The sequence below is a fragment of the Prunus dulcis genome, chromosome 1 (genome assembly GCF_902201215.1).
Source record: "Prunus dulcis chromosome 1, ALMONDv2, whole genome shotgun sequence".
In the NCBI taxonomy this organism is placed as follows: domain Eukaryota; kingdom Viridiplantae; phylum Streptophyta; class Magnoliopsida; order Rosales; family Rosaceae; genus Prunus; species Prunus dulcis.
In genome coordinates, this window is record NC_047650.1 from 35170833 (window position 1) to 35196671 (window position 25839).

Below are 25839 nucleotides of genomic sequence, written 5' to 3' on the forward strand. Positions count from 1 at the left end.
ATGTTTTGCACTCTTAAGGCAGCCGCCACAACCACCTCCCTTGCTCTTTCAATCACAACCAAAGTGTATGGGCTTTTTCATTCTGGCAGCCAAAGATGGGCCTAGGCTGCCGTAAAGTTCGAATGGCTAGAGCTGCCCCTGTGTCTGAGTTCAATAATCAGGCCCCAAGAGTGCTTCAAAAGGTTCATGGAGCCTTAGGAAACATCTTGGCTTCCTTCACCAACAAAACCAACAGTTGCTTACAGATAAATATTTAGGCTTGGCTTGATAAGCTTGTGGCATGGGAGTTGAGCATTCATGAGTTTAGCATGAGAGAGAGAGGGCTTAGGTTTCCTATGAGAAACAGAGGCTCGAAGTAAGGGGAAGAATGAGTTTTTGGGAGGATTTGTTGAGGGAAGAGAGGTAAAGATGAAGATGCAAGAATGAGTAGTTTTAGCAAATTTTCGATAGCTTGACGAAAGGTTCGTCAGGCTCTTGAGTGTTTCGCCAGAAGAGAAAAGGGGAAGAAATGAAAGAACATGGCTCCAAATTGAAGGGTTCCAGTGGTGAAAGGTGCTGCTTGCTCCATCTAGATGTGGTTATAGGAGAGAGAGAGAGAGAGAGAGAGAGAGAGAGAGATAGGAAGAAGATGGAAGAATTGGTGGTTTGAGCAATTTTCCAGCAGCTTGACGAAAGCTTCGTCAGGCTCTAGAATGGCTTGCCTCTAGAATGTCTTGCCTCTAGAATGGCTTGCCAGAAGAGAAAATGGGAAGAGATGGAGGAATAGGGCTTGAAATCGAAGGGTTCCAGGGATAAGAGGTGATGCTTGCTCTCTCTATATGTGGTTATGGGAGAGAGAGGAATAAGATGGAAGAATGGGCCATATGAGCAATTTTTTGGTAGCTTGACGAAAGCTTCGTCAGGCTCTGGAATGGCTTGCTAGAAGAGAAAATAGGAAAAGATGGAGGATTAAGGTTTGAAATCGAAGGGTTCCAGGGATGAGAGGTCATGTTTACTCTCTCTGGATGTGGTTATGATGATAGGTAAGGGATGCCTCTTTTTATAGGCCCTGGAAGCTCCTTCTTCCCAAGAAACCAGAGCTTGTTTCTCCCTAATCTACCAAGTCTCCCCATCCATTTCTCTTCCTTCGATTCATCCTCATTTGGTGAAATCCTCCTTAGTCCAAACACACAGAGACAAGAATTTTGAAGGCTTTAGAGCCTTCCCGTAGGTATCCCAATGACCATCTCCTATTTTGGGCTACCATTTCCCCTTCTTTTTCCCTTCATTTTATGGCAAGAGCTGGTGGAAGAAATTAGCGGGTAATGGTGTTGGTCTGATGAGTGTTTTGCTTAAGTATCCTTTGGTTTTTCGGATGGCTTGTGTTAGGTTTGTCTTTGGCCATGTGCTGGAGACTTCCAGCAGCCTGCACACGCAAATACCTTTTGGTTCTTTAGGTGGTCCATCGTGGTTTTGTCTCCAGCCATGTGTTGGAGACTTTAAGATATTTTTCAAGTTACTTGGGCCATTCCCTAAGATGATGGGCTAGTTTACTAAGGGGATGGACTAACTTTCTAAAGTGATGGACTATTTTTTACTAAGGTGATAGGCCAATTTTCTAAGGTAACGGGCTACCTTTTTCTCTATTTCATACTCCCAAGCGGCCCAAAACTTCCACTTCTTGGCTCATCAATGAGCCTCGTGAATGCTCGTAACCATCCATACAACAACCTACTTAGCAAGCCCTAGCATTCGCGTGGCTTGGGCCCACTTAAGCTTGTAGCGTGGCTTGGTGCAAAAATAAGGATCTTTCGCTTAGCATGGCTTGTTTTTTGGCGTGCTTGTGCTCGAGCTTTGCAGTTTTATAAGGGCTATGGCCTGAACAAAATGGCGCTTGACAGGATAATAAGCATGGGTTCATAGAACCAGTACATTTTACGGGCTTGTTACGACCTTTCTGCACTGGCATGTTGCATATTTGCTTGGCGTGGCATGCGTGCAAGCGCATATAACGAATTCTTGTGTACCAAATTCGAGTTTCTTCCTAAGTTAGGTGTCGTACTGGGTTAGAAATATATTTGGGCCAAACCTTGGATTTTTTGGGCCTCAACACAAAGACAACCCACCATCTGTATTAAAAGACAAACCAAGCAAAGGCAACGAATACATAGGACAACAAAAATCCAAAATATATTAATTTAAACTGAAAATCAAGAAAGACATCAACTTGATAACAAGAAGAAGAGTGAGGGCAATCGTACATTGTGAGAGGTTTTGAGAAGGGAACATAACATTTGACACAGAGATCGCAAGAAGAAAAGATGATAAGGTTGAGAGAGAGAGAGAGAATGTGAAGAGCTGGAGACGCGAAATGAAGAGACGAAGCGCTGGGTAGGTAGGGATTTTAGAATAGTAAATTACAAAATTACCCCATTAACTAGTGGATTCATGTATTCGCAAATGAACACCAAAACAACCCATTAGTTTAACGGGTGGCTAATAGGTCAACACAATATCAACACGACCCGATAACTCGGACATGAATATTTAACGATAAATTTTTAAACTAAAATGGCTTTTGTGGTTCTGATAGATGACTGTAAATATATATGGAAGGTCGTAGTGAAGTCATTAAATACGTCGTTTTGTACCATTTATCGTTGTGTTATTATATTTGAAATGTCGCTTCTATGAACAACTCTGTCGTGAATATACAGTAGTAATGGCCGCACGTGACCGTCGTTGTTTGATTATTATGTACGATGCTTTCAACTAAATGACAGTCATGTGTGTTCTTTAGACGTCGGTACCTACATTACGGTCGTGGTATGATATTGTGCATGGCTCACATCAACATTTGGCATCCTTCTAGTAAATGGCTCACACTTAAATCTCACATTACTTAGCACATCATCACCAATAACATCATCATATTCTCTATTAGGCATTGATAACACTACCGACCAACTATGATGCATTGGGTCGGCGACAAAAAAACACTTTTTTGACTTGAGAAGCCATAACAAATTGGTCAGTCCTATGCCCAATTTTACTAAGATCTACAAAGGTATATCCAAGTCCGTCGACTACAAGGACATAAGCGTTATCTATCCAATCACACATGAAGACTGGGATTCTAAACTTTTGGTAGTCAACCAAATATCTTGAATGACACCATAAAAACCCATATTTGAGACAATCGAGTTTTTGTCCTTGGCACTTGCAACTTGTATAGTATTTGCAAGTAAATAAACTCCACTATTTTGAACAGTCCGGACATCATCTTGTGCCTTGGTGTTAAATTTAACACATTTAATAAGATAACTCTTATGTGATGGCACTGCCATGTTTGGACCAGCTGCTAGCCCCCTCAAATTTTCTGATACATCATTATTGTATTTCCCATTGAGTTCATTTTGAACTTGCAAATTAATCATATCTTAATTCAATCTAACATAGAAAGAAGAAAAATAAAAGTCCAATATGTTATTCAATAACATATAACTTAAAACGTAACCATTGAATGAAAGTGTTGTTATGCTTATCTTGCAGCTATTGTGTTCTCTTTTTAAATTTTGGATAAGTGGTTTTGATGTGGATCATATGTTCCCTACATTGCAGAGAGAATTCAAGCATTACGGTCCTTTGTATATAATAAAAACATAAGGAATAATTTAAAACATTATGAATCAAACTCATACCAGATATAAGGTAGGACTTCCTCTGTATTCTCCAACACATATAGATATGCCTGGTTCAACAGGTCCCGATCAACTAAGCTCATTGAGCAACCTGATAGTCCTTTGAAAGTCCCATCTTCTGGCTTGATGGCACTCCAATTGTACTAACATCATATAAATGCTCAGTGCAAAACTCCACAGCTTCTTCAGCTATATACCGCTCAGCAATGCAACCTTCGGGATGAGTACGGCTCTGAACATAACCATTTAGCATTGTCATATATCTTTCGAACGGATACATACATTTAAAACAAACTGGCCCACATAGACGAACTTCTCTGACAAGATGTATTAATAGATGAACCATGATATCGAAGAATGAAAGGGGAAAATATTTCTCAAGCAAACACAAAGTAACTACTATATCTTCTTCCAACTTATCTAGCTTGGAAACATCCACCATCTTTGTACATATAGCATTGAAGAAGAAGCACAATCGAGTTATTGCATACCTTACAGGCTTCTCCAAAACAGAACGAATTGCCACAGAGAGCAATTGTTGTATCAAGGTATGACAATCATGTGATTCAAGGCCAAGAAGTTTGGAATCTTGTAAAGATACAAGATTTTTTATATTTGAATCTTGGGCTGCTAGAGATCAAGGGATGAGATTGAAATCAGCAGAATTTCTTGTCGATAGACTTTTTTTTGTGTGGAGATGAGCAGTTTCACTCTGAGGAATGTGTTAGGACTATGACAGACGGGCTATTGTAGATTGACTCTGAATGATTTTGACTCTGTGAATGATTATAGACAGGCTATTGTGGAAGGTAACCAAAAGGAATTGAAGATTACCATTTCCAAGTTGCAAAAAGAACTTCAGAAGAAGGACATTCAAAAGGAAAGGATCTGCATGGAGCTTGTAAGTCAAATCAAAGGGGGTGAAGCGGCTGCAACAAGTTATTCAATGGATCTTCAATCCTAAAAAAAACATTGGTGCATGATTTGGAAAAACAAGTGGAAGTGATGAAGGGTGAACGTAACCAATTGGAGCAGAGAGTGAAAGAGCTAGAAGATGGTTGTGCCGCTTATACCGATTTGCAAGAGAGGGTCAGATCTCTAACTATTGTGATTGCAGCCAAAGACGGTGGTCAATTTCACGACGATTTTATGCATCAAAAGATGGTGGTCAATTTCACGACGATTGAAAAACCATCTACACGACAATGGATCCTGTTTGTACCATATATGACCCGCCACTCACGTCATGACACGTGAAAAGTAAAGGAGGCTGAGACCATCTCAGCAAGCAATGCCGAAGATCATTCGGCATACTCCACCGATCCATACGTGGTCGTCAAGTCGGTAAGTGCAATCGACCGACTCCCTGGCACCAACCTTCGACACACGGTGCCGAGTGACCAGTTAGCATATTCGGCCGATTTTGATAGATAATCTCGGGACTCCCGCTAGAACCTGTCAGGGCACATGTCGACCGTCGAAGACGCTCCCACAAGTTCCACATCGAAACTAAGTACTAAGAGCATCACAAATACTCTCTATAAATAGAACCCCTTGGCCCAGCCAAGAGGTAAGACTTTTTACTTGACTTGTGCTTTCACATTGTCAATAGAATTGCTCTTAGTCACTAATTTTGGCATCGGAGGGTCTTCGGCTTGTGCCATACCGGTGTCTCATACTTCACCTGCAGTTTCTTTCTCCAGGCCGGATCCAGCATTACGCCTTAAGGAAAGACACTACGAGCCGAAGGCTCCTCAGGACCAAACTCTCCACTCCACTTGTAAGTTAGCCTTATTTCTATCTGTTTAGTTTTAGAGCGAACAATTCCCGACGTCTATTGCGATTTTTGTAGTAGTGTCCCTTGATCTCCAGCAGCCCAACCATTTCCAACCAATTCAGTTTTTCTTCTACCCATTTCCATACTGAACTAGTGCATGCTTCAAAAAGTAAGCCAATATTTCTACGCAAGAGAAGAAGCTCCTTGTCTTTTTCCTTTTCAACTCTTTCCATATGCAACAAGCCTCTCTTCAAGGATTTAACTGACTCATTTTTGGAAGTTAATTCTCCACGAACAATTGCAATTAATTTTGATACATTATTGGTTTTTTCATGTAATGAAATTGAGTGTTCATCTAATTTTTCATTAAGTGCACAATTACATAGGAAAAGCAAAGGAAAGAGAAAGAAGAGAGAAGAAAAGGAAAACAAAAAGGAAGAATAAAGTAGAGAGAGAGAGAGAGAGAGAGAGAGAGAGAGAGAGAGAAGAATGAACTTGGCAAATGAAGCCTGAAATGATCTCACGGCAAAAATAGAAATTCGCAATTAATCCGCATAATGCAACTCTGTAATAGAGAATATATACTTCTCTAATATCAAATCTCATAGTGATCGTTAGCCTTTTTCTCACTAAGTGGACTAGGACACAAAATTTTTGTGCATAACTAATTCTGATTAGGTTTATCATACTGAAGTAATCAATTTATACTAGTAAATTTGTAACTTTGCGGTGTTTCACTTTCTCTGTGGAAGACATGCTTAACCGATGATAAATATTCAATTCGTATTAATTAAGGAATTGAGACAAGAAGGAATATACCCTTCTTCTTTTTACCTTTTTAAATTTCCAAAAGTCCTAAAGCACGATTTTTTATTTATAAATTGAAAGAAAGGAAAAAAAAAAAAACAAAGTAAAGTGGCGCAATTCGCACAAAATTACTGCACAAAGGACAAAGCATACAAATGAACCAGTGGCCATATCGTAATTCAGAGGAAGAATTTGGCGGATTCCAAAAATCCCACTTTAAAAACACACTCTCACTGACTCTCGAGCAATTCGACTTCCTCCACCACCTGTGGCACGTAGCCAGCAAAAATCACCTGTCAACCGTCTTCCTCTGTCTTCTTCTTCTTCCTCCAACAATCGCCTGAAAAATTTCGCAAAGATGGAATATTAAGCCGATTAATTTGACGTCATCGTGGTCGGAGCTGGCATCATGGGTAGCTTCACCGCCTATTCTTCCATCTTCTCTCTCTCTCTCTCTCTCTCTCTCTCTCTCTCTCTTTCTCTCTCTCTCTCTCTCTCCCCTATAACCACATCTAGAGGGAGCAAGCAGCACCTCTCACCATTGGAACCCTTCACTTTCGAGCCATGTTCTTTCATTTCTTCCCCTTTTCTCTTCTTGCAAAACACTCAAGAGCCTGACGAAGCTTTCGTCAAGCTGCCAAAAATTTGCTAAAACCACTCATTCTTCCATCTTCATCTTTACCTCTCTTCCCTCAACAAATCCTCCCAAAAACTCATTCTTCCCCTTACTTCGAGCCTCTGTTTCTCATAGGAAACCTAAGCCCTCTCTCTCTCATGCTAAACTCATGAATGCTCAACTCCCATGCCACAAGCTTATCAAGCCAAGCCTAAATATTTATCTGTAAGCAACTGTTGGTTTTGTTGGTGAAGGAAGCCAAGATGTTTCCTAAGGCTCCATGAACCTTTTGAAGCACTCTTGGGGCCTGATTATTGAACTCAGACACAGGGGCAGCTCTAGCCATTCGAACTTTACGGCAGCCTAGGCCCATCTTTGGCTGCCAGAATGAAAAAGCCCATACACTTTGGTTGTGATTGAAAGAGCAAGGGAGGTGGTTGTGGCGGCTGCCTTAAGAGTGCAAAACATAAATCAATGGCAAGCTTTTTGTGGAAGAAGATGGAGGGCTAGGGCTCCCAAGCAATGAATGAAATCGAGCACAAGCCTTGGAATCTATTTCACTTTTTCATCATAACCCATTTTCTCATTTCCAATGTTTGATTTTTATGTATGCATAATCTATTAATGTTGTTCTGAACCTTGGATCTGTTGTGAAAAACTTAACTCCCTTCAAGATCTTGTTCTTGATGGACTATGTAACAAACTCTCACAACCCACAAGGATGAAAGAAACACTCACACACTCACAAGAAAAATAAGCAAGCACACAAAGAACACAAAGATTTATAAAGGTTCAGCAACGTTCCTACATCCTCTTAGTGATCCCATTTATAAAATTCACTAATGAAAGATAGGTTACAACCTTGGTTTACAAATGGAAACCCCTCTGAACACTAATCTCTCCCAAGCTCTCTTTTCCTCTCTCACCCCTTGCTCAAACCCTTGATGCTCTTGTGGACTCTCTCACTTAATTTTCCCTCATTGGTTTGTATTATAAGACTCCAACTCTTAGCTCCTAGCTTGAGCTGATTGCTCTCTCTTCCTCCCTTGATGGTTTAAGTCACACATGTTGCCTTGCATCTACTTCCCTTTTATAGACAAGCCTTTGGAATTAGGATGAAGCTTCTTCTTCCTACACATTCACCCTTCAGCCACTCAACATAGACTTTGAGTTAGGTGAACCAAAAGCAAGTCACCAATGGTTGCACCATCAGCCATCTTATTCAGAAAGCCTTTGAAACAATTCAAGAAACAACCATAAAGCGTTTTCCACGTGTTTGCCAACCTTCCTAGAACTCATATTTGACTTACGAAGTCCTTGTAATTAGGTAGAAAGCATAGCACATGGAAAACATTGCTGAAAACGCGTGGAAAATCAACACAGCACTGCAGTGGCGACCGGTCTTAAGGATGATGCTACCGGTCGCTTTGAGACAGATTCAAAACGCGTTTCTGGCCTTGCAAAATGACCAGTCACAAGTACCGATGACCAGTCGCTTTCTGGCGATTTCTGAGTCTTCCAATCTGCTTCGAAACCACCGGTCGTGCCTACCTGGCAACCGATAACTTCCTCCGAAGTTAGCATCCTTTAGATGAACCAATTTTCCAACATAATCTAACTGATAATCCATTAATGTTGGTTGATTGAGGAGAGTGCGGCTGTGCAGTGGTTTTGGTTTCTTTTTTTTATTAAGTTTTTTTTCTTTCTCAAAGGGTGAAACAGGTCGTGTCGTGTAATTCACAAATTATAACGGGTCGTGTTCGTGCTTGATATTATCCACCCGTTTTCTTAACGGGTTGTGTTGTGTCAACCTGTTAAGAAAAACGGGTTGACACGAACACTGCAACCATGACACGAATGCCAGGTCTAGCTATATTTATATTATTGGTGACATGGTAAGTTAGGTAACGACGACGACTTTTTAAAACAGTAGTATCGTAGTATATATTAATAACTACGTTCTTTCCATATTTACAGCTGTTACTACTTCATTTGCACGTCGGTAAGGACCATAAGCGTCGTGGAATCTATATTAACCACGACGGTTTATTTTAAAGTACCGTCGTGACAAGGATTCTGCATTACGGTAAGTTAATATTTTTTGTCATGGTTACTCTATGTTACGGCGGGACGTAGATAAATTGTGCCATGTTAGCTCCTTCAGAGGACGCGAAATTTCTAAAAGCTTCGTTTAAGATTATCGAAGTTGGCCTTTTTTGCAGTTTTATATTAATTAGACGTCGGTTTTTAGTTGGAGATGACGTAGTATGTTATAACAATGTCGGTAATTTACCATCGTGATTTTATGCATCAAAAGATGGTGGTCAATTTCACGACGAATTAAAAACTATCTACACGATGATGGATTCCCGTCGTCTATTGCGATTTTTGTAGTAGTGTCCCTTGATCTCCAGCCGCCCAACCATTTCCAACCAATTCAGGTTTTCTTCCACCCATTTCCATAACTAAACTAGTGCATGCTCCAAAAAGTAAGCCAATATTTCTACGCAAGAGAATAAGCTCCTTGTCTTTTTCCTTTTCAACTCTTTCCATATGCAACAAGCCTCTCTTCAAGGATTCAACTGACTCATTTTTGGAAGTCTCCACGAACAATTGCAATTAGTTTTGATACATTATTGGCATTTTCATGTAATGAAATTGAGTGTTCATCGATTTTTTCATTAAGCGGACAATTACATAGGAAAATAAAAGGAAAGAGAGAGAGAAGAGAGAAGGAAAAGAAAACAAAAAGGAAGAACAAAAGAGAGAGAAGGAAAGGAAAACAAAAAGGAAGAATAAGAGAGAGAGAGAGAGAGAGAGAGAGAGAGAGAGAGAGAGAGAGAGAGAGAGAGAGAGAGAGAGTGAGTGATTCGGGTAGAGGAAATGAAGCGTTGGAATGAAGCCTGAAATGATCGGCAAAAATAGAAATTCGCAATTAATCCGCATAATGCAACTCTGTAATGGAGAATATATACTTCTCTACTATCAAATCTCATAGTGATCATTAGCGTTTTTCTCACTAAGTGGACTAGGACACAAAGTTTTTGTGCATAACTAATTCTGATTAGGTTTATCATACTAAAGCAATCAATTTATACTAGTAAATTTGTAACTTTGCGGTGTTTCACTTTCTCTGTGGAAGACATGCTTAACCGATAATAAATATTCGATTCATATTAATTAAGGAATTGAGACAAGAAGGAATATACCCTTCTTCTTTTTACCTTTTTAAATTTCCAAAAGTCCTAAAGCGTGATTTTTTATTTATAAATTGAAAGAAAGAAAAGAAAAAAAAACAAAGTAAAGTGGCGCGATTCGCACAAAATTACTGCACAAAGGAGAAAGCATACAAACGAACCAGTGGCCATATCGTAATTCAGAGGAAGAATTTGGCGGGTTCCAAAAAATCCCACTTTAAAAACACACTCTCACTGACTCTCGAGCAATTCGACTTCCTCCACCACCTGTGGCACGTAGCCAGCAAAAATCACCTGTCAACCGTCTTCCTCTGTCTTCTTCTTCTTCCTCCAACAATCGCCTGAAAATTTTCGCAGAGATGGAATATTCGGCCGATGAATTCGACGTCATCGTGGTCGGAGCCGGCATCATGGGTAGCTCCACCGCCTACCAGACGGCCAAGCGTGACCAGAAGACCCTCCTCCTCGAGCAATTCGACTTCCTCCACCACCGCGGCTCCTCCCATGGCGAGTCCCGGACGATCCGCGCCACCTACCCGGAAGACTACTACACGCCATTGGTTCTCGAGTCCTACAAGCTCTGGCAGGAAGCCGAGTCCGAGATCGGCTACAATGTCTACTTCAAAGCTCACCATTTGGACATGGCCCCGGCAAACAACAAAGTTCTGCATGCCATTGTTGAGAGCTGTGGTAAAAATTCGGTCCCCTTTCGGGTCATGAACCGGGACCAGCTGGATCGGGAGTTCTCGGGTCGGGTTCGGATTCCAGAGGATTGGGTGGCCGTGGCGACGGAGCATGGTGGGGTTATTAAACCCACCAAGGCTGTGTCGATGTTTCAAACACTTGCTCTGCAGAATGGTGCCGTTTTGAGGGACAATATGGAGGTGAAGGGTGTGGAGAGAGATGGGGTGAGAGGAGGGGTTTGGGTGTGCACAGAAAATGGAGAGAGGTTTTGGGGGAAGAAGTGTGTGGTGACCGTTGGGGCTTGGACTACAAAGTTAGTTAAAACGGTTGGTGGGATTGAGCTGCCTATGCAGCCATTGGAGGCCGCTGTTTGTTATTGGAGGATTAAGGAGGGGCATGAGGGTGGTTTTGCCATTGGTGGTGACTTTCCAACCTTTGCTAGCTATGGGGACAACTACATTTATGGGACACCCTCTTTGGAGTACCCCGGTTTGATCAAGGTTGCCGTGCATGGCGGGTGCCCATGTGACCCGGATAAGAGGCCGTGGGCACCCGGGAACCCCCTGGCTCCGAACACTCTGACTCCGTTGAAGGAGTGGATTGAGGGGAGGTTCTCCGGTATGGTTGACTCCGGTGGGCCGGTGGCCACTCAGACTCAGCTGTGTATGTACTCCACGACCCCGGATGAGGACTTTGTGATCGATTTCTTGGGTGGGGAGTTTGGGAAGGATGTGGTGGTGGGTGGCGGGTTTTCGGATCACGGGTTCAAGCTGTCTCCGGTGGTGGGGAGGATATTGGCTGACCTTGCACTTAGTGGGGAGGCTCAAGGAGTGGAGCTAAAGCACTTTGGGATAGCAAGGTTTCAAGAGAATCCTAAAGGCAATGTTAAAGACTTCCTATAGATCATCGGTGCTAATTTGAAGCAGAATTTGGTAGCTTCAATCTGTGGCCAATAATTTGAAGCACTTTAATATAGCAAACTGTATGCGATTATGTGTGAGTGACTATGTATGTGTGTGTTGGACAAATTGACACAATAAACACACTGCTTCATTGGGTGTTCAATGATCCTCGAAATGTTGCATCAATTTTACATTGTAGGGAAAAAAATTTGTTTTTTTTTTTTTTTCCAAATTTCGTTTTAAAAAACTGAAACCAACATCTAGAAATTTGAGATGGACATAATTCTATGAAAAAAAGTAGATATTAATTGATGACCAAAAAGAACCAAGTAGACATATACAAAATCTGCTTGCAAAAAACCGAGTCAAACCCTTCACATATATCCCTGGAATTTACATTACATAATACCATAAAAGCACTACTTTGGAGCTTTTGTTACAGCTAAATTCCCTCTAATTTTAATAAGAGAACCTATAATAATAACAGCTATCATGTGTACAACCTTTGGTTGGGTATTGAGGTAAACAAATTTTGACCTATGATCTCTATGATGGAATTTCTTTTTTCTTATTAGATGCAACCAAGCTTTCGAGATTCGTTACAGTAAAAAATGGGAATCTGAATTGCTTGGTTGAGCAAAATAATAAATCAATCTAACCACATCTAGGAAGGAGAAAAAATTGCAGATTAAGCTTCCAACTTAATACCCCAATAAATGCATAATCATAGTTGGGACTAGGGGCCCATCTTGCATCCCAACCAAATGTGAACCTGCAACACAAGCAAACGCAGAGCATAAGATATGACTTCCAAGCAGAATTTCCAGACATATCAGTAAAGCAAGATCAGATGTTCAATAAAATCAATAAAAGAGATTTGCGACCACACACCACCTGACAAGGATCTCTGACCATTTGGCTTTTCAAATTGCAAAAGTAGCAACAAGCGCATGCAGTATAAACCAATAGAGTATAATGCCAAGCCGTAAAGCAGGTTGCCGCATTAGAGTCCGCTCACAAGAAACCCTGGAGATTGTGTACAAGATGATTTAGTTTATTCACAAAATCTAGGAAAGTTTCAAATTGAAATATTACAAAAAAAATAACAATAATATGGAATTTGATATGCGTACCAAAGGCCATCGACCATGTCAGTCACAGGTCTTGTAAATCTTGGAACAATTCTTGATGTGGTGAGTGACTTGAAACCATGAACTACAGCAAAAGAAACAAAGAAAAGTCGAACACGAGTAAGAAATGCCGTGACTTGTCTGACTTGGAATTAGAGGAAAAGAACAGTAACAGATGACAGAGCTATATCAGTATAGGTTTTACCTTTATCATCCTCTTCATCGTCTAACCTACTAGTCTTCTCAGAATCCATATCTATCGCAATTGCAACTTGGTCACTATTGCCTTTGCGCAAACTGCGGACTTGAGGTGCAATGGAGGACCCAGATACCGCCCAGTTGTTTTTCTATTAAAAAAATCCACAAATTTAAAGTCATTAATGACATTACAATACTCTGACAAAGGCCTAGAAATGCAAGTTAATAAACAAATAAACATATAACATCTCACCGCAGGTTCAACCTCGATAATTTCAGAGGTCATACTAGTTCCTCTGCCAGAATCTCCAACACCTTCAAGCAAATTTAGTTGTGATTCTTTCTCATGTAAAGACTTCTCAAGACTTTCTCCCTTCCGTGTTAATTCTTCCACCTTACTCCTCTCAACTTGCAATAGCGTATCTTTGCTTTGAGCTACAGCCTGTAGATCCTCCAATTCTGATATAATACAATCAATCTTTTTCTTAAATATTTCCTTATGTTCAGAGTCATTATCATTGTTCTTTTCCCTAAGATATGCATTGTGCACAACAACCCCAGCAATATTCATATCAAACCATGTTAATAACTCATGGATCTCATCTGAATTTCTTTTGTTGCTGGTTTGAGATGCAACAAGAACATCATTGGTGCACCTAGTAACCTCTTGCCTTAAGAAAGATATCTCAGCATCCCGATCTTGCAATTGTGATTGGAGCTTTTCCACCTCAGCAAGGAGGTTTGCAGATAGATGATGTAGCTCATCAAACTTACTCACAGTGACGGAAAGCTTTTTCATAACCTTCCCGCGAGAAGCTTCAAGGTTCTCAAGATCTAGGTTCTTTTGTTCCACAACCTTTTCCAATTCCTTAATCTTGAAAGTGAGACCTTGCATTTGCACCTCCTCATCATCAAGTGCTTGCATTAGGTCCTCAATCTCTGCAATCACAAGCAATTTTATAATTATTGATTATTTAAATAACCATTTTAAACTTCCTTCAAAAGATAAACATTCAAATTATATATTTGATGGTGTGGATCGAATGTCAATGAGAACTGACCTTGGTCTTTGGCAGCAATCACATCAGTCAGTGATCTGACCCTCTCTTGTAAATCGGTACAAGTGGCACGACCATCTTCTAGCTTTTTCACTCTCTGCTCCAATAGATTACGTTCACCCTTAATCACTTCCACCTGTTTTTCCAAATCATGCACCAACGTTTTTGAGGATTGAAGATCCATTGAATAACTTGTTGCAGCCGCTTCAGCCCCCTTGATTTGACTTACAAGCTCCATGCAGATCCTTTCTTTTTGAATGTCCTTCTCCTGAAGTTCTTTCTGCAACTTGGAAATGGTTATCTTTAATTCCTTTTGGTTACCTTCCACAATTTCAGCTGTCAGAGAACCAAAATCATTCACAGTCGACAATAGCCCGTCTGTCATAGTCCTGACACATTCCTCAGAGTGAAACTGCTCCTCTCCACCAAAAGAAAGTCCATCGACGGGAAATTCTGCTGATTTCAATCTCATCCCTTGATCTCCAGCAGCCCAACCATTTCCAGCCAATTCAGTTTTTCTTCTTCCCATTTCCATAACTGAACTAGTGCATGCTTCAAAAAGTAAGCCAATATTTCTACGCAAGAGAAGAAGCTCCTTGTCTTTTTCCTTTTCAACTCTTTCCATATGCAACAAGTCTCTCTTCAAGGAATCAACTGACTCATTTTTGGAAGTTAATTCTCCACGAACAATTGCAATTAATTTTGATACGTTATTGGTTTTTTCATGTAATGAAACTGAGTGTTCATCTAATTTTTCTTTAAGCGCACCAACCTCCACCATGAGTTCTTGCAGATAATGCCTTACGTAAGTAAAGATTTCAACAATAAAATTGTCATCCGAACGGCCATGCATGTTGGAGTCTGACCAAGAATTCATCAAAGTAAAGTTCTCCTGAACAGGGAAACTGAAATTAGAAGATAAAGAAAATGCTATTTATATATTTAAAAAAATTAATAGTCTAACTGAAGCTGATAAGAGAGAAAAAAGCTTCAGATGAAATTTAGAGACTATAATTGCCATACAAAATATAACAGAAAAAGAGTAAACAACAATCATGATATGCATAATAGTCATTAGTGATAATGATAATAACAGTATGCAAATGATAAGAGTATTACTATACCAAATTTTGGATACCAAATGATGTGAATGCATTCATTTCTTCATTCTTGGTCCCACTTACTGTAATATGAGTCCTAGTTACTTTCAACAAAAGATAATGCTACATCATCTGTCACATCACTTGATATCCAAGAGAGTGAAAGTACATATACATAAAATAAATTCTTTTATAATCATTTGACACTAAAGAGGCTTCATTTCTAACAAGCTTACTGCAGTGAACAAAACCATCGCACTTGTCTAACTTTTAGATGAATTTTATTAGTATTTTTGGACAGGGGGAAGATGCAACAGAAAAAGAACTTAGAACAAGTAGGAAATTGCCTTTAACAAGCCACATAGAGAAACAAGAATAATAAAAAGAACGTTGTAAAATACAGTGGAACCAATGTTTGAGCGCACACATAGTAAAGTACCTTATCTGATTTGCTCGTAATAAATCCACCCATTGTAGTAAAAAGGGGTCCATCAACCACATCAGCAGCACTGCTTGATTTGAGGCAGGAGTCAATACCAGATTCTAGGTTGTGCAAAAATGCCATGTCCTGGTGAAAAACACCAGCCAGTAAATTACTAACATCATGGAACCCCTTCCTGAGTTGATCTACTCCAGACTTTAATCCCGCAAATTCAGAATGAGCTGTAGATAACTTTTCAAGTCGAGAAAGAGCATCAAGCTTGGCGGCCTCTGTGAGATCCCTTTCCTTGGAGAGTGTAGCAATTTCACTCGCAGATTTTGCTAGCTCTTCCTGGAGACCATCATTTCTCTCTTGAACCTCATTCAGTTCTGCAAGGAGTAGCTCTGCTGCTCTTTTTGATTTCCTAGCCTCCTGTTCTGAAGAAGCCATATCTACACGCAAATCACAGCACACTTTCCAAATATGTTCCAACTTCAAAACAGGATCACCAGAATTAGCATCATCTCCAACATCAATGTTGCCTAAAACATTTAAGATCAAGCTCAAAGTATTTCCCTTCTCTTGCAAATTGTGCTCACTTTCTTTCAAACAATTCCGCAAGAACAAAATCTCAGACTCTAGGGCTTCTACCCTCCCTGGATAAGCAGAGAAATCCTTGAACTTCTCTTCATACTCTGCAAGTTTACCTTCCCCTATCTTGATCTCAGATCTCAAGCGTTCCACCTCAGAATTGATCTCATCAAGATTTTGTTTCAGACTGTCACGCTGTTGCACCAATTGCTTTCCTTTTCTAACTGCAATGTTTAACTTATCTCTAACGGAAGCTGACTTCTGCTCCTCCTGATTAAGCAGTGCTTGCAATTCACTCACTTTTTTATCTAGTGCTTCTACCTCACAAGCCAAAGACCCTTGATTCTCCAGATATCCATCTCTCTCCTCCTTCACAGCCAAAATTTCACGCTGAACCTCCTCCAACTCTTTCTTCAAAACAGCAATATCTGATTCAGCAGTATCAGGTGTACTTACACTTCTTGCTTGATCAAACGTTGCTTCAGCAATTTCAGTGTGGGTACCATCAGCTGCACTCCCAAACACTGGTTTTTCGAAGGAAAGAGTTGCATAATTCTCTAAAAGCTTATTCAGTAACCCTTCAAAGCACTCAATACTGCTTTCACCAGAATACTCTAACTTTAATCCAGGAACCTGCAATGCATCAGTAACAAGACCCTGCAATCTTCTTATGTCACCTTCTATGCTGAAAATTTGCTCCTCATTCCCACGCATCTTGGCTATGTTCTCCCGCAAATCCGTAACTTCCACCTGCAGTTTTTCATTCTCAAGCTCAAGCTCACCTGCCTTTGCTGAAATTTTATCATGATCATTGATCAGAACCTCCAATCTTTGAGAAAGATTATTTCTCTCATCGATAAATGTTTGAAGTTCTTCCTCAAGGTCAGATGTTCTCCTTTTTGAGTCTTCCAAATCAGCAGTTAGTGATACACAATAGTTTTCAAGGTTAACAACCTTCTGCTGGAGGGATATATTATCACCCTCTGCCTCCGAAAGTGCTTTTCTTAACCACTCAATCCTATCCTCAGGCTCCATGGACCGCAAATGCGATGGCATATCAAACCTGTCCAGAAGTTCCTCCCACCTCTGGACTAAGTTGTTCCTCTCCATTAAAGATTGTTCCAACATTTCATTCTGTTCAGCCAACCCATAGAACTTACTTTGAAGTTCATCATATTTTCTTTTGATATCATCACTAGAATCTGAGTTTGGCTGTACATCATCTTTCCAGGAATCCATAACAACAAAACCAGCATCAGAGTATGAACCTCCACCAGCAGAACTCTTCTGATCTGAATCTGTCAGAGGAAAAGTGTTACCAGTAGCTGACCTAGCCAGCCAATCAATCTTTTCAATAATATCCCTTGAATGAAAATTCTCTGGCAGATCAAGGTCTTCCAAAATCTCTTCTATTCTCTGAAGGACAGAGTCTTTGAGAAGGAATGATTCCCTTAATGCAGTAGCCGAATTGCGAATGTATGAAAGCTCAGATTCCAGAGCTTCCACACGCTCACCTGCCTCTGAATATGCCTTGAGTTTTGTTTCAACCTCAACAAGCCTGGAGTCTTTCAATTGCAGCTCCTGCAAGAATCTTTCCAGCTCACTAGATTTCTCTGTAAGAGACTGTTTGAGACCATCTCGCTGCACAATCAAGCCTTTCCCCTTAGAGACAGCAATGCTAAGCTTCTCTCTTAGGGACGACACCCGTTGCTCCGATTGTTCAAGTTCATTTAGTTTCTCCTGTAACTCAGAACGAGCAACAAGAAGGGCATCCTCTGCATGACGTAAACTTTCCTTGACAACAATGGTTTCACTTTCACGCTGGAAACACAAAGCATTTAAATGCTGTATTTCTTCCTGCATTGAAGTCAATTCCATCGCCTTAGATTGAAAACCTTCTTGAGATAAGCCTACCTGCACATCAGCCTCCTCGTACTTCCGAACAAGACACGACACCAATGATTCTAAGCGTGAAGCAGGCATTTTATCTACGTGAACCTCAGCATGTTCCACTTTTAGCACACCTTCAACATCTTTTATTAACTTCTGAATAGAACTTGCATCGAGGCATCTTTGTTTTAGCTCCTCAATTTCTTCTGTTCTATCCAACAACTCTGAGCTAATCTTCTTGTTAATAGATTGGAGTTGCAGCCTCTCACTCAGAAAATTCTCCAGCTGCTCTATGATGGTTACAAAATTACTGTAATCCAGAGGATCAGGAAGCTTCTCATTTTCCAGGTTCATCTCACTTTCATCTATAGACCCATGCAAAACTCTAATTAGTTTTTGAAGGCTGTCATACAACTTGCACAGAGTATCACTAGCCAATTCATTCTTTCCATGCAGATCATCACATTTCTCATTCACTTCTTTGTATAAAGTACAAATAGCCTCACGGTCCATTTGAGAACTTTGAAGTTTCCCCTTTAGATCTTCAATAACACTGACAGCATCATATACAGAAGAAACAAAATGACTAATTGTATCCAGACAATCATGAGAGACTGGTGTAGTTGTGGAACTCTCAAGAGATTCATCAAGTTTTCCAATTGCTTCAACAACTGGAGCAATAGTGGAATTCCAATGCTGCTCAAGTATCAAAACCCTCTCTGCTGCTTCCTTGTGAAAATTTTCTAACTGATCAGAGATCTGAGATACCATGTCATTTGAACTTGTATGTAAATCATGCAATCGACTCTGCAATTGACTAATTCTTGATTCATACCCATGTAGCTTTCTACCAACTTCCACGTTTTCTGCTTCAAGATTAGTAACTTGTAGTTGTAAGGACTCACAGAGAACCACAAGTTCGCTATTCCTTGTTTCAATGCTGCCTCTATGTTGTTCTAAAGCGTCATATAGGACACCAAGCTCGATGTTGGTTGCTTCCAGCTTTTTGCTATGTTCCTCCAAGGCTTCATACTGATCCTTCAGCTCCCCAAATGCGGCATTAGCAGTTTTCCTACCCTCTCGTTCCTCCTTGAGCAGCACACTGGCATTTGCAGCATCCAGATGCAACTGCTCAAATAATGCTCTCAAGTTTCCAGTTTGCTCTCTTACTGATGCAATTGAATCTGCAGGTGATTGATTGTTAGTTAGACCTCGTTCCTCAACATCAAGTTCTTCAAGATGCGCCTTTGACTCGAAGGCTTGAATCAGTTTTGACACTGGAGGTGCGGAAACTTTACCATCTGACCTGTTCAAGGATTCTGAATGAGAGCAGATGCCTTCAATTTCCGGTACAAGTTTATTCAACATTTTATTTGCCTCCTCCAAGCGTCCCTTTAGTGCTACAAATCCGAAGGAATCATCAAAGATTTCACACCCAAGATTCAGAAATGGTGAGCCTCCTACACAGCCATCAGAAAAAGGTTTTTCCACCATAATAAAGGAAACTTCACTATCTTCCTTTCCTGGAACTTGATGAAAATTTTCACTTTCAGTTGCAATTTCATGACCCCTGCTCTGCACTTCTGAGAGTTCAACTTGATTCTCAGCTTCCCCAGCTTGAGCTGGTATTTTGATTCCATCCTCATCAATCTCTCTCATCTTCGCTTTAAGCATGTCCAGACTGCTAGTAAGAAAAATATTTTCTTCGGTGAGTTGTTCAAGGCGTGTTGTCGTTTCTTTTAAGTCAATCACAACCCTCATATGTTCTCCATGTTCTGCAGATAACCGCTCTTGAAGAACAAGAAGTTCGGAAGAAAGTCTCTCAATCTCATGAGCAGAAAACTCCTTCTCTTCCTCGAGCTTCTTTCTCTCCACTGTAACTAAACCAAGACTCGCATTCAAATTTCCATTTTCTACCTGCAAAGCCAATACTAAATTCTTACTGTCAGCCAATTCTATTGCAAGTTTCTCATTCTCAGAGGAAAGATGTTCCTTCTCCTCCTCGAGTTTCTTTCTCTCCTCTGTTACTGAACCCAGACTACCACTCAAGTTGGATATTTGACCCTGTAGATCTGCCATAAAACTTTTGCAATCAACTAAGTCTGCTGAAAGCTTCTCCTTCTCATGTAGATGAAGATCATTTTGCTCAACTAGTTTCTTTCTATCTTCATCCATTGAAGCAAAAGTCCCATGTAATTTCTCATTTTCCACCTGTAAGGCTGCCACCAAAGACTTGCAGTCAGCCAACTCTTCTGACAGTCTCGACAAATCCTGCTGTGACCTTTCCAGGCTGCTATGCAACTCAATTGCTCTAGCAGAAAATTCTTCAGCCTCTGCCTTCACAGTTTGAAATTGGTTTTGGAGCTCCTCCTTTCCACTAGCAACATGCTGGAGTTCACATCTGCACTCTGCAAGCTCTTCAGCAAGGTATTTGTTCTTCTCACGAACTTCATTGAGTGAAGCACGAAGAAGAGATGTTTCATCAAGCAACTGATTACGCTGGCAGTCAAACTCCACTTGCATCTCAGACTGCTGTGCAAGCTGCAAGTGAAAGATATCTTTTGTGAAATTTGTGAGAATCAATTCTTCTTTAAGTCGCTCAAATGATTCCGGAAATCCATATTCTGGCCCAATCAAATTGGTAGTCCCTGGAAATGAGTTAGAAACTGATTCGATTGACTTCAGAAGAATCCGGAACTCTTCTTCATTAAGCCTCCTAATTACTTCTGTGAGCTGTGAGAGACTGATTGAGCTGACATCTGCAACAGGAGACGCAGTCCATCCTTTATCTGGACTCACCACATTGATTTGCGGAGGCCTATCACAGCCATCCAACAGATGTTTCTGATGAAAATCCTCAGCAACGTCCCTACGTTCTTCCCCACCTTGCTCAGAACCAGATCCAAATTGCACCTCTGACTTTTCTTCAAAATAAGAACCTGGAACATCTTCTCTTTTCTGCTCGGTTGGCACAACAGCAATAACAAGTAAAGATCCATCGGCCTCGGGTAAAGCTGAAGCAGATACTGTGAGTCCATCAGACATGGTTGCTTCAGCTGGCACAGATGCTTCATCTGCCTTACCAGTTTGCCCATCTACAGAGGAAGCTAGGTTGGTGAGAGCTTCAGCAGTTCTATCAATCTCAGACAGAGAAAGAATTTTATCACCTTCAAGCTTCACTTCTGCCTCACGACTAGGATCAGATTGCTTTGTATCTGAAGCAAATACTAACATTCCATCAGATGCTTCATCCACCTTACCAGTTTGCTCATCTACAGAGGGTGCTTCACCAGAGAAACTTTCAACGCTTCTATCAAAGTCAGATGAAGAAAACATGTTATCTCCTTCAAGCTTCACTTCTGCTTCACAACTAGGATCAGATTGCTTTGTATCTGAAGCAAATACTAAAATTCCATCATATGCTTCATCCACCTTACCAATTTGCTCATCTACAGAGGGTGCTTCACCTGAGAAACTTTCAACGCTTCTATCAAGCTCAGATGAAGAAAGCATGTTATCTCCTTTAAGCTCCACTTCTGCTTCATGTCTATGATTATATTTCTTTGCATCCAAACCATCAGCTTCCTGCATTGCCCCTACCCAGCAACAAATGAGATTCTAATTATACATCAAACCCATCAGTTTTCCTAATCTGCCCAGTTAATTTCCAGGAGAATCCCAAAAGACATAGAGAATATACAAAGAAAGTCAAATAAAAAAAGGAGAAAAGCACAACCTACATCGGTTACCTGATCTTCCCTCTGCAGCATTAACACTGTATTAATATTATCCTGTGAAGGCAATGACTCCTCTTCTCTACTCAGACTCCCTGTGTCAACAGTAACACACATCCCCGCAGCAACATCAACTGAAGCAGGTTCCGCTGACACATCAACTGGTATAGACATATTGGCATCTTTGGCTTGCCCTCCAGAATCCACAACATGTAATGTGTCCGAAGAAATAACCCTTGCCACCTCAGCATCAGCGGTCCCAGTATTCTCCCCCTCACTCCTGACAGAAAATTCAACATCATGCTTAGTGACCCCCACCTCCTGTGATGGTGACTCAGCATTTTGGTCGATCGGAGTTTCAACTACACTTGTCTCGTGTGTAATGGGCATCACTGAGGGACCAGCAGCAGTCTCAGAAGCAGCAGATTTCTCCCCAGAATGTGACCCTGATGAGTTGATATTCAGATTAGCGTCTACAGGAGACTCAGTTTCTCCTTCAGGGGCCTGAGGCAATGCTGTATATTTAGTGGCACTAGAGACTGCATCAGCATCAGCTTCATTCTGATCCGATTGACCAGACTTCTTTGAGGATTTTCCATGGCTTCCACTGCCTTTACTATCTTTCTTCTGACGATATTGTTGAAGCTGATGACAATTATACAAGACTGTATATTAAAATCCGATGGCTCATTTCCACTCTCTGGTTTGTTCATGTGACGCCAAAGAAACAAAAAAGAAAAAGATAGAAAATACCTATAGGCACTATACAAAAAAATTTCTTTTAACATATCTAAAGTAACAAAGAAAAAGGATACAACACAGACAAGTTAGAATTTAATAGGGGTGGCAAATTAGGGCATGGAATACATGGGATGCGTCAAAAACCCTAATGCTCTCTCATTACCAAGAGCTATGTGTACCTTTTTTCGTCCGGCAGCGAGCAGATCGGTACGGCTCTTGTTCTTGTCCATCCGATCCACTCCGTTCTTGCCCCCCACTGTGTATCCGCCCAGATCACCACGGCCACGTCTCAATCACCATTGAATCCTGCCTATAAACCATTAAACACAATCACCATTACATAGAATAAATACACGTTCGGTACAGAAAAATCAAAACTGAAACTCGAATTTTATGCTGATTTCAGAAAAAGAGAAACATGCCGGCACTGAGCCCAATACACTTGGTACATTTTCATTCAATTTCCTTTCCGGGCAACCAAACAGGATATCAAAACGAAATCTGATTCGGAAGATCCAGAACCTAATTCACTCACTAACAATCCCCAAAAACAAACCTAATCAGACGAAAACAAAACGACGAAAAGGGGCACGAATCACAGAACACGAAAACGAAATCGATTCGTTCGAAAATTCAAACGAAGAAAGCGTACCTGGATTTCGCACCAGCTCCATGTATTGGGCCGCCGTGGTTAATAGGATGGTTTTGGTGCCAATTGCTTGGGCTCTAATGAAAGCTTCTATGGCGCCCTCTGGGTCTCTCTCTCGGCGTCACTGTGTGTATGCGTTGGTCCCTTCCTTGTCCCCTTGGATCTAACGCAACCTTCGTTTTTGCTGTGTTAACCTCATTTGCCTGTAGGTAGCGTAAAATGTCGATTTGGAAAGGAAGGGTATTGAAACGTCGCTGTTTTGGTGATTGGGTTGGTTGGACTTGGAGCAACTGTTTTCCCTTTGCTATTGAACCCAATAATACGCCTTGGGCCTTCGGTAAAATGGATTATCCATCTAACCAATAAATATATTTAAAAACCCAATTATGTTTTTCTTTTAAAAAATTCATAATGTTCTGATATGACCATTTTTATTTTTTTTTCAAAACAAATATATTCTACTCTAATCTAATATAAATTATAAGGAGGGAAATTCGAACTCTGATGCATAGTGAGGAGCACATTCGCTCTGACTAATTTGGCTAAACTCGTGTTTGCTATGACATGATGTTTTTTTGTCAATGTTAGAAAATGGAAGGAGGCTTTTCTCACACATACTCTTAAGGTGCCAAAGAAGTCGAACCTAAAACAATTGATCTATAAATCAAGGTCCTTTTTTACTGCACCAAACCCCGTTGGCTATTATATCTTACATAAGTCGAGATAAATAATTTGGCTTTTCCATTAATGTTTATAGACTACTTTGGAGAAGTCAAGCATTATCGAATAGTATTTCCATGGTAAGTTAGGTATTTAAATTGATGCATAGGTGGATCTATTAAGGAGTTAAAGAGGGGGTAGGCTCCTTGTTTTAGAGTGGTGTTGCACAGGGTGGGCCAAAAAATTTGTTCTATAGCTTCTTTATCTCCTCCTCATAAAGAAATTTTTTTTTTATCCGTCACTAGGCAAGGATATACAATAAACTAAGGAGACGAATATAGTGTGTTTTGATAATACTAAAATAACCATGATGATAATCAAATAGCTAATCCTTTCCGATCTAACTTTTTTGCATGAATGTACTTTAAAATAAACATTTAAAATGTGAATTGTTTAGTACTTGGTGTTAAGTTATGGAATGGTGTTTACAATGTTTGTATATCACAACTTAATGTAGTTTCTTTCTTCTTACTATTTTACTTTGAATATGACCTATAAGGGAATTTATACATACCAACGGGCCAATTTTAGTCCCGAGGTTGGGCTAACAAGGCCCAACTCTATTGCTCCTTGAAGTTTAGAGTCATTTAGTAGGGAGAGCCTTTTATATGGCTCTTAGTTGAAGTTCTATCTCTTAATCATTGAATTAGGCTAATCAATTTGATCTGACAGCGAATGAATTTGATTCAATAGTTAAGAAATAGAGTTTCACATAAGGGCTATATATAATGTCATCACTATAGAATTCTTATGGAATTTAACTTTCAGAGACTAGAGGCAGCCTGTTTCAGGATTGTTTAGGCCCATAAGGCCCAGCTCCGGTCACACGTCATGGCTAAAACGGCAGAGGACGGGGCCGTTTTGTTTATTATGCCTATAATAAAGCATATGGCGTGCTTTTGATATTGAAGACCGACTTTCACAAGTGGGGTCAGATTTGATGCAAAATTTTATTATGCCGATCAAGAAAATTCAACGCCTACCGAGATTGCTAAGAAAAGAATAATAATATTTCAAAAGTTGCACGACAATCAAACTTTAATTAATAAATAAATGTCCAATGTGGTGTCAACTAGAAGCTTACAAATAATAATAATAATAATAAATAACAAATATTTAAAAATAAGAGAGAAGAAACAACTAGGGATGTCTTGACCAATAATAAAATTATATGCATTGCTAGTTGGATCCTTTTAAGCACTCCAACTTTGTTGTGATATTATTATTATTTGCAAACTACTTTATTTGACTTTTAAAACATTTTTAAATTATGAGGAGAATAAAATTATGGCACTATTAGATATTGGGTGCTCTATCTCTTCGACCGTGAGGAGGAGCATCAAATTTTTGAAGATACGAATTTATTTCTTTATCCATACAAATGTTTCTAGCGGAGAATCAAATCCTATGCATATCAAACATGGGCACAATGTAATAATTCTTTTTTGGAGTTGGTCCAGTGTAAAGTCAAACATTTAATTGTATTGAGATTCAACGAATTTTTTAGTTAAAAGTTGAATTAACTCAAGAATGTGAATAAAGTAAGTTAACTTGTGACAAAAATTATTCAGTTCTTCCAATACATTCCTTGAGTTCTAAAATGAATACAAATGGAGCGAGCACAATTATGAGAGTAGATAAAAATTGCATAACTTATAGAAGTAAATACCAAAAAACTATTTCGATATGTATTAGGTAATCAACTAACTGTTGATCTTATATTAGTTAATCTTATATGAGATCTCAAGCTTGGCGCCGAAATTTATAAACGAATAAAAAAGGAAGATTAAGGCATTTATTCCCCAAGCATTATCCTCTAATTTGATACTAGATTCATTCACACACAAATAATGACCTAAAAACTATGATATGATGATCATAAATATTACAAAAATGTAAATTTATGTTTATTTTTAATTGTTTTCCACCGTTATCCATTATATT

At 40.0% G+C, this 25839-nt stretch overlaps 2 protein-coding genes across 8 annotated transcripts; one reads left to right on the forward strand and one right to left on the reverse strand.

Annotated features, from left to right (window-relative positions):
- The first annotated feature begins 10302 nt into the window (after positions 1 to 10302).
- LOC117614644 (probable sarcosine oxidase) lies at positions 10303 to 11663 on the forward strand. Its single transcript, XM_034343523.1, has one exon. The coding sequence runs from the start codon at positions 10437 to 10439 to the stop codon at positions 11661 to 11663; it is 1227 nt and encodes a 408-aa protein (XP_034199414.1). The 5' UTR covers positions 10303 to 10436.
- Positions 11664 to 11971: 308 nt separating this feature from the next.
- LOC117615165 (sporulation-specific protein 15) lies at positions 11972 to 23369 on the reverse strand. Of its 7 annotated transcripts, none has more exons than XM_034344187.1 (10): positions 23179 to 23369; positions 22706 to 22836; positions 21801 to 22430; positions 15589 to 21636; positions 14053 to 14941; positions 13245 to 13930; positions 12999 to 13140; positions 12797 to 12878; positions 12558 to 12689; positions 11972 to 12435 (listed from the first exon to the last, which is right to left on the reverse strand). In XM_034344187.1, exons 2-9 carry the CDS (start codon positions 22754 to 22756, stop codon positions 12587 to 12589), a joined length of 8631 nt encoding a protein of 2876 aa, XP_034200078.1. In that variant the 5' UTR covers positions 22757 to 22836; positions 23179 to 23369; the 3' UTR covers positions 11972 to 12435; positions 12558 to 12586. The 7 variants fall into 7 exon arrangements, with proteins under 7 accessions (XP_034200078.1, XP_034200077.1, XP_034200075.1 ...); XM_034344186.1 differs by having other exon boundaries at positions 21792 to 22430; XM_034344184.1 differs by having other exon boundaries at positions 15589 to 21647; positions 21788 to 22430.
- Between the last annotated feature and the right edge of the window lie 2470 nt (positions 23370 to 25839).

Bases quoted from the DNA above. Each gene is read 5' to 3' on its own strand.
- LOC117614644 (XM_034343523.1), top strand. From the start codon at position 10,437: ATGGAATATTCGGCCGATGAATTCGACGTCATCGTGGTCGGAGCCGGC.
- LOC117615165 (XM_034344184.1), bottom strand. From the start codon at position 22,756: ATGGACAAGAACAAGAGCCGTACCGATCTGCTCGCTGCCGGACGAAAA. The intron at 22,431-22,705 runs GTACACATAGCT...AATTGTCATCAG, and splicing joins TCGCTGCCGGACGAAAAAAG to CTTCAACAATATCGTCAGAA. The intron at 12,690-12,796 runs GTACGCATATCA...CACAATCTCCAG, and splicing joins GACATGGTCGATGGCCTTTG to GGTTTCTTGTGAGCGGACTC.